Source organism: Saccopteryx bilineata, chromosome 6 (assembly GCF_036850765.1).
Source record: "Saccopteryx bilineata isolate mSacBil1 chromosome 6, mSacBil1_pri_phased_curated, whole genome shotgun sequence".
Classification (NCBI taxonomy): domain Eukaryota; kingdom Metazoa; phylum Chordata; class Mammalia; order Chiroptera; family Emballonuridae; genus Saccopteryx; species Saccopteryx bilineata.
Genome location: NC_089495.1, coordinates 128,798,070 through 128,810,561, shown reverse-complemented (window position 1 = coordinate 128,810,561; position 12,492 = coordinate 128,798,070). Strand labels below are relative to the sequence as shown.

Sequence of the window (12,492 nt, the reverse complement as noted above, 5' to 3'; positions counted from 1 at the left end):
TAGATAGGGACAGACAGGAACGGAGAGAGATGAGAAGCATCAATCATTAGTTTTTCGTTGTGACACTTTAGTTGTTCATTGATTGCTTTCTCATAAGTGCCTTGACCGTGGGGCTACAGCAGACTGAGTAACCCCTTGCTCGAGCCAGCGACCTTGGGTCCAAGCTGGTGAGCTTTTGCTCAAACCAGATGAGCCCACGCTCAAGCTGGCGACCTTGGGGTCTCGAACCTGGGTCCTCTACATCCCAGTCTGATGCTCTATCCACTGTGCCACTGCCTAGTCAAGCCAGGCTAAATTCTTAGAGGTTTTTTTTCATCCACATTTGGTGGAATTTGCTAGTGATATCTAGGCCTTTGGTTTTCTTTGCTTTTATTGAGGAAAATATAGTTAGCCATTATAAAGTATACAAGTCAGTGGAAGTATATATTCAGTGTTGAGCAGCTACTACCTGTCTCTAGTTTCAAGATGTCCTCACCCTATCTCCTGGTAACTAAAAATCTGCTATGGATTTTGCCTGTTCTAAGGTATGTACATGTAAAATTCTTTTCCATTGATTTTATGGAGAAAGGGGGGACAGAAGCATCAGCTCATTGTTCCACTTGTTCTATTTAGTTGTGCATTCACTGGTTGCTTCTTATATGTGCCCTGACCAGGCTTAAACCTGCAACCTCAGTGCACCAGGACAATGCTCTACTGAGCAACCGGCCAGGGCCAGGTATGTACATTTTTTAGACAATATTTTTAGCACACTTAATTGATTACAGTATTTTGTAAACTGTTAAGTGCACTAGGAAACCAAAAAACTAGTGAGACTATATTTGCTTTATTGTGGTGGTCTAGAAATGATACCACAGTATCTTCAAGGTCTGCCTTAATTTGAAAAGTTTTTAATATTCCATTTTAATTTATCTCTTAGCTTTAAAATTTTTTTAAATTGATTTTTGAGAGTAATGGAGAGAGAAAAACATCAACTTGTTCCACATATGCATTCACTGGTTGATTCTTGTATATGCCCTGAATGGAGATCAAACCCACAACTGTGGTGTATCTAGCCGATGTTCTAACCAACTGAGCTACCAGCCATGGCTTACCTGTAGCTTTTGCACTTTGTTAGGTATTATTAGCAGTTACACTAGTGATTACAGTTTACAAAGCTGACTTTCCAGTCTACTTCAGAATTAATGTTTTACCACTTCAAGTGAAATGTAGAGAGACCTTATAAACCTTTACTTTCCTCCTTTATGTCATAATTTTGTCAATTACATTTATGTAACTGAAAGACAATGTTAGATGATGATTATTTGCCCAAATATTTTCCATTTCTGTTGATTTGTCTCTTTAAGAATTAAGTCCTGCCTGACCAGGCAGTAGTGCAATGAATGGAGCTTCAGATTGAGATGCAGAGGACCCAGGTTTGAAACCTGAGGTCACTGGCACGGGCTCATCCAGCTTAAATGCTGGGTCACTGGCTTGAGCTCCAAAGTCTGGTTTGGGCCCATGGTCACTGCCTTGAGCAAGGGGTCACTCACTCTGTTGTACCCCCCCCCCCCATCAAGGCACATATGAGAAGGCAATCAACAACCAAGGTGCCACAATGAAAAATCAATGCTTCTCATCTTTTTTCCTGTCTGTCCCTATCTGTTCCTCTGTCTGTTATACCACACACACACACACACACACACACACACACACACACACAGAAAGAATTGTCCCAAGTTTATCTTTATGCCTAAAGAACTTCCTTTAGTTTTTTTTTTTTTGTTTTTTTTTTTTACAGTGACAGAGAGAGTCAGAGAGAGGGACAGACAGGAACAGAAAAAGATAAGCATCATTAGTTTTTCGTTGCGACGCCTTAGTTGTTCACTGATTGCTTTCTCATATGTGCCTTGATCGGGGGGCTACAGCAGACCAAGTAACCCTTTGCTCGAGCCAGCGACCTTGGGTCTGAGCTGGTGAGCGTTTTGCTCAAGCCAGATGAGCCCGCGCTCAAGCTGGCGACCTCGGGGTCTCAAACCCGGGTCGTCTGCGTCCCAGTCCGACACTCTATCCACTGCGCCACCGCCTGGTCAGGCTCCTTTAGCATTTCTTATTGAGCAGCTCTGCTGGCTAAGAATTCTTTTAGTTTTTCTATACCTAAGAATATTTTTAAAGTTTTGCAGTCATATGGCCTCTGAGAGATCAGTACTTACTCAAATTGTAACTCCGTATGCAATGACGCTTTTCCCTGGCTGCCTTCAAGATTAGTCCTCAGTTTCTGTGGTCAGAGCTGTGTCTTGACATTTTCTTTGAGCTTATCCTTTTTGGGGTCCACTGAGCTTTGTGCATAAGCCTTTCACAAAATTTGGGTTATTTTCAACCATTTTTTCTTTTAATTTTTTATTATTTATGTAAAGTGAGAGGAGGGGAGGCAGAGAGACAGACTCCTGCATGTGCCCTGACAGGGATCCACTCGGCAACCCCCGTCTGGAACCAATGCTCAAATCAACTTAGCTATCCTCAGCATCCCAGGGGCCATGCTCAAACCAATAAAGCCACTGGCTGTGAGAAAGGAAGAGGGACAGTAGGGGGGAGATAGAAGGGAAGAAAAGCAGATGGTAGCCTCTCATGTGTGTCCTGACTGGCAATCGAACCTGGACATGCATGCCAGGCTGATGCTCTATCTGCTGAGCCAACAGGCCAGGGCCTGAATTGTTTTTAAATTAGGGCACCAGTATAGGGAATGAAGTACTCCATAAGAACTCTGTCCTTGAACGCTCAATTTTAGATTCATTTAGCTTCCCAGGGGGCCTTCATTCGTTATTTTCACTACCTCTTCCCTCCGACATCCTACTGTCCTGAAATGCTTTATCAAGCCTCAGGACATCAATCTGTGCCACCGACTTTCTATAGTAGCTGGACCAGTGTTACAGTGTGGGAACGTAAAGGGCATGAGCCCCTTTAGACAAGATTTCATCTCGTGGCAGGCTGTACTTCAAGTTGTTTGCAGTGACCTTGATTCTTAACATGCATTTTTTTAAGGGAGGGAGTAGGAGGAAGAGAGAATGAGAAGCATTCACTTTAGTTAGCATTGATTGATTCTTGTACGTGCCAGGGATTTGACCTCGGGCTCAAGCTGGCAACCTGAAGCTTCAAGCCAGTGACCCTGGCCTCAACCTGTGGAGCCTGTGCTCCGGCAGGCGAACTGAGCATTCTGGGTCAATGCACTATCCACTGCACCACCACTGGTCAGGCTGCAGTGACCTTAATTCTTAGTTGTTACTTCAGCCTGTGACTCATGCCTTCCTCCTGTGCAGATACCCAGCACCTGTCTAATGGCAGGGCCTCCACAACTGTCATCACAGAAGGTCCTCTGCACATTTTGCTCAAGTGCTCTCAGTCTTTGGCATGCTTGGAAAAGAGCATCAAGTAAAAAAAGCAAAAAAGAAATGCCTGCTTAGATAGATCAAAATGACAATGATACTCTGTATTCAGTTAAAATTAACAAAATATTTTATTGGATTTCAGGGACTTGGTACTTTTAAATTTTCAAATCTCTGTACACAAATCACCATTATAATTTCTAGTCTAATGGCAGTTAGGACTTGAAGATTGTCACTATTGCCTTGTGTTAACATAGGGTGGAAACCACAAGTCCTACTACTACCCCACCCCCTCTGACACGACTTGTCTACTCTTGTTCTAGTGGAGGACGGCTTGAGGGGTGGTATGTTTAAGGAGGTCAGCTGTCCATGTGGGAACTCTGCCAACGTAGAAGATGATCAGCCCCAACATGCAGACATCTTGGAATGCACCATGCTGTGTGAGTTTCTTTTGTATTTTTATTTGATTCAGGGCAAAGCTGCAGAAATGAAGTTTCTAGTCCGTCAGGGAACTCAGAAGTTTACTAAAGGTCAAAAAAGATATTCTTAAAATAAGACATTTAGGAACTGCAGGTGTAGAACTGGAAGGGAGTTCAGTGTAACGTGTATTATGTCGCACAAGACCTTCAGCAGGAACACAGCTCAGTGGCTCTTGGTGTGTTGAGGGTTGTTGGGAATTCAAAGCTAAATTGAAAAAAAAATTGGAATATGGTAATTTTCTAATCTTGCTTTTTCTGGCTGCCTTCTTAGTATTTTTAAATTTTCACTTGCCAATCAATGAGCCAACTGAGTAAATAGCAAGAAGGAAAAAGGAGAGAGAATGCCCTCAAACCTGCCTCAGTCCTTCTGGGTGGTGACAGGTGCACTGCTGCCTGGACAAATACAGTGCATCTGCTTCCTGTCACCCAAGACAAGTTCCCTAGTGAGGTGGTCTTGTCCATTCACCTCCTGAGAGCTCCCAGTTAAGGGCAGTGGCATGACAAACAGGTCTGCACCCCTTAGGAGTGACCTGACCCCGCCCATAGGGCACAGCACAATCTGAATTACTTTGCAAATGGCAAACCTCCTGAATAAAAAGACAAGTAAAAATATACATTGTAAAGCACTTGTAAAGTGCCTGGAAAATGCAAACTACTGCCCTGCTTGAGTCCGCAAGTTAGATTTTGCCACTGTCACACACGTGGTCTTATTCACTTGATGGTTTCAGTTTTATTTTTTAAATGGCTAAGTTATAAATCCAGCTACTGTGTATTAATTTCATAATTTTTAATATGCATTATCTGCAGTAACATTGTGACAGCTCCATACTTTAGATTGACACACAATACTGAGAACAGATTTATCATATTTGGTCTTCAGGTAAATAATAAGTATTTTTAAATTGCCTAAATATACCATTCTGAGTCATTTCATTCCACCAGGAAAATACAGGGGTTTTTTCCTCTTTAAAAAAAGATTAAATACCAAAATAACTACATTTAAATAAATAATGTTATGATGATGACATTTAAAAATTAACAGTAAGGCCAAAGCCCTCTTTCTATTTGCATGGCTGCTCAGCCCTGACCCCAGAACACTCTGGAAAGGTGTGTGGTTTTCTTCCAGAGGAGCCTGGGCCCGGACCAGGGGGAAGGGGGGACTCTTGCTTCTCATTCTCTTGCCTTGGTTTCCTTTTCTGGCTTTTTTTTTGTGGGAGAGAAGTTAGCTTAGTAGTGGGTTCAGTCCTGACATGACAGGTTGAGGGAAATTTCCTATCATAAGTCAGAAAATGACCTACATCTTCCCAATGCTTCTAAGACCCTATTAACATGAAGGTTCTGAACTAGCCAAGATCAGCTTCTTGGGTGAGTGGGGCACAGGATCAGGTATACTGCTGGTTGGATGATGCGATGCTGGTGACAGCAGCTAAAATAGCAAACGTGCTACCAAGAGATCTGTGACACTTGTTGTAAAGGGAGTGTGATAAAAGATTGAATTATTTTTCCAAATAAAGGAGGAACAGTTCTGTCATTTTAAACACACAATACTTAAGAGACATGTTTTACTCAGAGTGGTAAATTATGCCAGGGACAAAGTCAACACAAAGAAACAAACAACAAAAAGTAGCAAGAAAAACAGTTAAGTGCAGCCTGCGAGCACAGCAGTTCATCCATGCAGCCCGCAGGCATCCATCTGTCCATCTTACACTCTGAAATGGAGTAAACTCATCAGGCAGCTGCTCTAAAAGGAAAATGGGCAGCTGTCATCACGTAGCTCCTCCTGACCTTTAACTGGACAAAGTAAGTCATTCCATAGGCTGAAAACAAACAATAAAAACAGCTATGTTGTTTCTTTTCTCCAAATGAAATCCACAGTAAAGGTCCCATGTGATTCTAAAATTTCCAGAGCAGAAATGGAGTGATCTGAAATGTCAAAGACTCTATTATTTTGTAAAGAAAGAAAGTACACCTCAAAATATTCTAATTCCACATGTGAACAACAAAATACTGTCTCGTTTGCCAGCCCCGTGGGCCCTCTGAGGGTGACAGGGTGGCTCCTGTGCTGTCCCTTTGAGGAGGGCCTGTCCTAGCCGATCTGCCGCACCAGGCGCCACTCTTGGAAGGACCGAGAGTCTGCTCAGAGTTAAAAGATGAGTGCTGGGCAGGGACACCGCCAGAACCAGGTTTCGTTGTGTGGTTTTAAAGTTCAGGTGTGACTTCTGTCTTTAAGGAGTTTTAAGGCCACCTGGGTTTTGTGTTTTCAGTGCTGACATGAAGTCCAACCACAGGGCCCTCTGCCCACCGAAAGAATGTGCTCTGAGCGTCGGTGAGAGGCAGTGTCTCCTTTTGGCACCACAAGTTGACAGTAAAGTAGAAAAGCTCTACCGGCTGCTAGTTCTGGACACCCTTTTCCCTCACAGCCGGCGGAGGTGTGTCTACACTCAGGGCAATGACAATGCTTTCGCCATCTTCAGTCTTGACCCGCTTCAGCTCCGGCTGCTCAGACTGGTCACCGTTCTGGCGTTTTGTGGGCAGGGAGGCTGATGCTGATGCATGTGTCGCCAGCATGTGCAGAGGACTTGCTGCTGCTACAGAGAGACGTGAGTCAGACCTCATGAGACCATAGGCTCTGCCCAGAGGGTCAGCTTCTACTTGTGACCTGCATGGCCCTTGATGGCCAAGGGCACAAGACCTCGGGTCTTGTATAATTGTGGGTATTAAAATTAATAACTGGCATCTTTTTTATTACTTCAAAAAGTATGCTATTTTGACAGAATCCTGGGGAGACTGAGGTTCAGGGTCAGGCAAATATGGGACCAACAGGAGTAGATGGCTTTGCCAAAGGGTCGCTGCCGAAGGTCTTTCCCCAAGTCCCTGACCCTCACCCCCTCCATGCCAAATGCTCCTGGATCTCCACTCATGAGGCTCAGGCTTCTCAGCTTCTTCCCAGCCTATGCCTTTATTAAGCTCAGAGGTGTCCTCCCCCTCCCCACAGGCCTATGTGGGACTTCCCTTCCAGGCACAAGGATCTCCAGCACTCCTGCCCTCAGCTGCCCGCACAACCTCTACGAGGTAAACAAAAGGATTGCTCCATGTCTAGAAAGTGCCACTTCCTCAGAGTAAGAAGGCAGACTGGGCTGGAGTAAGCCTGAAGTCATAGCATGCTACATGACTCACCCATATGACCCAGGGAAGCAGCATCAGGTTCAGGGAGACCCTTACCCTTCTAGCCCATTCTCTCCTGCCCTGAGGGCAGAAGGTGTGGGACCAAGGCAGCAGATGACCTGATGGGGGTCTTACCCACAGAGAAAGACATGCATGCGTAAGAGCTTGGAATGGCAGCCAGAGCCTGATCTTCCTGACACCTGCAGCCCCCAAGACAGGGCCTAGGGTAGCAGAGCCCTAGCAAAGACTGGCTGAGTACCTGTGACCAGTACCACAGCCCAGTGGGGAAGAGAAGCTCTGAAGAGTGGCCAGAAGCAGACTGGGTTTTCTGGGGAGCAGTGAGAGCAGCCCCCAAAGCTGCCAAAATCACTACATGAAAAGTACCACCAACACCCCTGATGAATACCAATAAGAGATACCTCCACTCAAGTTTCAGCAAACCAAATTCAGTATCAAACTAAATGGGCTCTTTACCATAACCAAATGGGACTTGTGCCAGGAATCCAAGGAACAAAGTTAAAAAACCCACATGATCATCTTAATAGAGAAAATGCACTGAGTAAGCAGCACACCAGGAACAAAAAGAAAACAACACACCAGGAAGAGTCCCATAACTAATATCATCAGCCACAGTGGTGAAAGCCTGGATGTTTCCCTAAGATCAGGAACAAAGTCACATGAGAAAAACCCCTAAGCAAAAAACTGTAATAGGTAAATGAATTTAACAGTGCATGGTATAAAACCAAAAGGCAAAAATCAGTAGTATTTCTATACAGTAGCAATGAACCATTTAAAAAGGAAATTAAGAAAACAATTGCATTTATAAATCATTAGAACACCTATGTCTCTTATCTAAGTGCCAAGTTCCCCACTCTGTCTTCACTCATCTACATTAGGATTCTGGTGGACAGGGACATACACAGGGCAGGGCTCCAGAGGCCTTTCAGAGCAAGAGCACAGCAGAGTAGTCCCCTCTACCACATCAGACACCTCTGGGGGTGGAGTACTTCCCAAGCTAAGTTCCACCATTCAAACCTCAGATTTCTTATCGCCATAGCCAGGTATGTACAAAAAGTGAAAGCGCTTTTTCTCTGGGTTTTTAACTTTTTTTTTTTTTTTTTTTTACAGAGACAGAGAGAGTCAGAGAGGGGGATAGACAGGGACAGACAGACAGGAACGGAGAGATGAGAAGCATCAATCATTAGTTTTTCGTTGCGCGTTGCAACACCTTAGTTGTTCATTGATTGCTTTCTCATATGTGCCTTGACCACCGGCCTTCAGCAGACCGAGTAACCCCTTGCTCGAGCCAGCGACCTTGGGCTCAAGCTGGTGAGCTTTTGCTCAAACCAGATTAGCTGGGCTCAAACTGGCGACCTCAGGGTCTCGAACCTGGGTCATCCGCATCCCAGTTCGATGCTCTATCCACTGCACCACTGCCTGGTCAGGCTTCTCTGGGTTTTTAGAAACACTCCTCTCATCAGACAGCCCTTTCATATATCTCGAGAGCCAAGTCCCATGAGCAATTCCCAGGTGTCTGAAGTGTCGTTGAAACCAAAACTCTGAACGTGCTCTTTAGAAAAGGTGAGCAAAGGATCCCTTCTAACTGCTTACCATTGTTCATCTGGCTGTGCACAGCGGCAGGGATTGGCACCATGTGAGTCCCATTTTGTGTTACAGTTTTTATTGGTAGCTGGTGCTGACCCAGAGGTGCCTGTTGCACGATGGTGACTGTCTGGACAGGGGTGGTCTGTGCCGCCTGAATGACGCGACTGGTGGCACCCAAGGTGGCCTGGCTCATTGCAGGAATAGGTTCCACTTTCACTGAAATGAAAAGAGGAGAAATGATACCAACTAATACTGCTGGAAAGCTTAGAGAAATTTCATCAATTTAAAATGAGATACTCAGTGACTAGCAGACCTACTCTAAACCAACAGTGAGCAATATCAGAAACAGATTGGCTGAACAAGTCTGGTGGGTTTCTAGGAGCTTGGAAAGCTGCTTCCAGCAGCCGCCTCCACGGCTCACCTTTCAATTCTCGGTGATCTCCATTCTCCTGTAGCTCTGCCTTAGGAGAGGCCAGCACAGCTGCTTGGGTGACCACAGCCTGTCCGGCCACGGTGTATGTGTTTGCTGGGGCCAGTCCAGCTACGCTGGTGACAGACACTGCTGGGATCTGGTGGACGACATGAACCGTCTGCACAACGGGCTGCTGGGAGGTTGAGGTGGTCACAGGGGCAGCAACAGTGTAGGTGACGGGCTTGATAGTCGGGGGCAGCTGCCGCTGCACGGCGATTAAAACAGGCTGACTAGACAGAGGGGAGCCTGTCAGAGATGACAGAGCAGCAGTGAGGTTTATGTGTCCTGTGTTCCTCCAACCCATTTCCCTAAACCACCTCAACCACTGACAACACACAGACTAACTGATGAAAAAGGGTGCGTCCCCATTCTCATAGAGACATGCAATAATTAAAAAGGGATTTCATTCGTAGACCTAAATGCCAGCAACACAATGTCTGCTTTATTCACATTTTTTTTCTTTTCTTGTGAGACAGAGAGAGGGATAGGAAGGGAAAGAGATGAGAGGCATCAATTCTTCCTTGCAGCTCCCTAGTTGTTCATTGATTGCTTTCTCATATGTGCCTTGACCAGGGGGCTACAGCAGAGCGAGTGACCCCTTGCTCAAGCCAGCAACCTCAGGGTTTCGAACCTGGGTCCTCTGCTTCCCAGTCCGAAGCTCTATCCACTGCGCCACAACCTGGTCAGGCTATATTCACATTTCTTACATCACGAATGAAAAAGGTTGACACAGGATATGAGAGGAAGTTGAGTGAGGCTCTAACAAGGGAGCCATGCTCCCTGGGATCAAAGTCTTTATCTCACAACGGCTGCAATCAAACTAGAAAGTCCAGGACAGGCTGTGGTAAGCTCTGCCAACCAGCCTCTGCTCTTTCTGGTTTGGGCTTAAGAGTCAAGGAAGACATGGATGGCAGACCTGGGCTAGGAATTCTAGTACTGCAAAATATACAATTTGCCAACCAACTAGGAACCAGAATAAATATTAGTCTGGACACATTTCTACATGGCATTTTTTTTTTTAAGTCCCCAAGCACATGTTTTTATTTTGCTTTTGTGACTTTAATAAGCAACTGCAAAATGCTCACCAATTGTTAAATGGCCATTTTTGATGCTAATCAATGTCTAATTTATTTCTTTAGGAGATTATTTTTCATAGACTTTTAAATGATGAAGCAACTAGCCAAGAAACAGGTTAATTCAAAATTATTTCAGGCATCTACACAGTCCCACACACAGGAATGCTCACTGATATTTTTTAAATACAGTGCTATTAGTTTTTCAGAGCCTGTAAAACAACAGTGAGGCATAAAGTATCAGGTGCAAGGTAAAAAGGAACCAAAGCCTCTTTTATTTCTTTTCAGTGAGCCACTACCCCCACCCCCGCCACACCTGCCCTCTGCATGCCTCACCTGGTGCACTCTGGGCAAACCGAGCCTCCTGGATGACAGCCAATTTGGGCTGTGAGGCGCCAGGCTCAGGCTCCAGGGGGGCCGGCGAGCCTTCCCTCGACAGGCTCTCGGGGGTCTGGGCACCACTGGAGTGAGCAGACAGCACTCCAGCATGATTAGGAGAGGCTGGGGCACTTCTGTGTTGCCAAAAAAAAGATAGTTGATTTTTAAAGTAAAGCACTTCTACAACTGCCTTGTTTCACACATGTGTATTTTGCAAAAAGGGGTGTCATTTGTCTTTTGACAACCAACTACATTTCCATAATGTTAACTTTCTCTCTGCACACCTGTGATTGAGACAGACACTCACTCTTGGCTGTGTCAGAGCCACTGTATGCTGGGGCGCCACTGCCCCACGCCCAGTACAGGCCACACAGCCAGAGCTGGCCTGGCTGCCCTGTCTAAGCAGCGCCCATAGGCACAGTGGGAGCAGGCAGTGTTCAAGCCAGTGGGGCTTCAGTGAAGCTAAAATATGTAATTTTAAAATCAAGCAATTAACGTTGTACCAATCAATCTAGAGTTTAAGCAGCTAAAAGTAGCTTTAAGGAGCTTTTCAAAGGCCAACAGAAAGGAAAACACAGTATCTGTAAATGTGGCATCGATACATTGTGACTCATCATATCACAATATGCACTGAGTTCAGTGAAGCAACCACTAGTACACAGGCATGGAGTTTAAGTAAACCATTACAAACAATCTGAATTATTTCCAACCACGAGAAATAAAAATTAGCATCCAACACTTAATCCCCATCCCAACATTTAATCATAATGCATTTGGTACTTCCTTCATTTTTCAAAGGAAAAATTACCAATTCATGGAAGGTAAATTTACTGTCCATTAAGTGAGGTCTTTTTGTCTTTTTTTCCTTACCTAGATGAGAGCGGTCCCAGAGGGGTTCTAAAGCAAGGCACGCCCCTAGGCCGTCTTTTCCTAAAAGCCTGCTCTATTAATTTGCTTTCAGAGGCAGGATCTATCCTCCAGAATGAGCCTTTGCCTGGTTCTTCCTGGGAACGTGGTACTTTGATGAAATAACGATTCAGAGAGAGATTGTGGCGAATTGAATTCTATGAAACATAAAAAAATACGTAGCATTCATATATTTCTTTGCTAAGAAATGTGCTTCATTTTAGTGCCCTGCAAAGCAGAAACCTAGATGTTGGGCTCCTGTTGAGGGCAGAGAAATCTGAAAGCAGCAAACACTGTGTTGGAAGGCACTAGCCCCTCCAACGTGACCCGATGGAGGAGCTGGGGTCTGACCCCTCAGGACAAGGGGCCAGAAACTACACCACAAAAGGCTATTTAAACAGGAAAATGTCAGTTTCCATCTTTTTTTCCAGGTAGGAAACCAAGGATTATCACTATGGTCATTTGACCTTTCCTGGCACCCTCTTCCAGTTTAGAGACAACAAAGCCCAGATAAGCCAATCCTTTAAAATACATTATTTGAGCACAGAATCAGCTTTTAGAAACTGTCATAGCCACTTAAAATGAATTAATCCAGTATCAAGTATTTGGCAAAGCAGCAAAGGAGAAAAATGAGCCCAAGGTTGAGAAGTGTTAGTGACACCATCTCCAGTAATAGAGTACTCTGCCAAGTACTTCTTGGTGTGTTTTTTATCTGAGACTCACAATACTCTCCTGAGGCATGTGGGCGACATTTCCCCCCAACTCCTGTGCCATTCTTCTCTACAAGGAGCACAGCTCACCATTTCAACAATTTGGGGCAAGCTCCCCATGAAGCTCTGCTGCAGCAAACCTGTAGCAGTGGTACCACTGCTTTCAGGGCCCTGAGCCCCCTGAAAGGCCAGGAAAACACTGGCTGAGAGCCCTTCCTTCCTTCAGCTCATTTCATGCATCCTCATTATGTTTATGTTTAAAATTAATAAACTAACAGCCTGGCCTATAGTGGCGCAGACTATCAAACTGGAATGCTGAGGTCGCCCATTCGAAACCTGGGGCTT

General features: G+C 45.0%; 1 protein-coding gene across 3 annotated transcripts in view; it reads right to left on the bottom strand.

The window, feature by feature from the left end:
• The window catches only part of FOXK2 (forkhead box K2), a 78,721-nt gene that overhangs the window by 15,508 nt on the left and 50,721 nt on the right, over positions 1-12,492 (bottom strand). The window contains exons 5-9 of one of the 3 annotated variants that reach the window (XM_066234409.1): positions 11,402-11,595; positions 10,490-10,665; positions 9,030-9,326; positions 8,615-8,824; positions 3,467-4,043 (exon numbers count right to left, since the gene is read on the bottom strand). In XM_066234409.1, the coding sequence (XP_066090506.1) occupies positions 3,856-4,043; positions 8,615-8,824; positions 9,030-9,326; positions 10,490-10,665; positions 11,402-11,595 (1,065 nt within the window). In that variant the 3' untranslated portion in view covers positions 3,467-3,855. Of the gene's footprint in view, positions 1-3,466; positions 4,044-4,543; positions 6,427-8,614; positions 8,825-9,029; positions 9,327-10,489; positions 10,666-11,401; positions 11,596-12,492 lie in introns of those variants that run through there. The other 2 variants (XM_066234408.1, XM_066234410.1) reach the window with 2 other exon arrangements.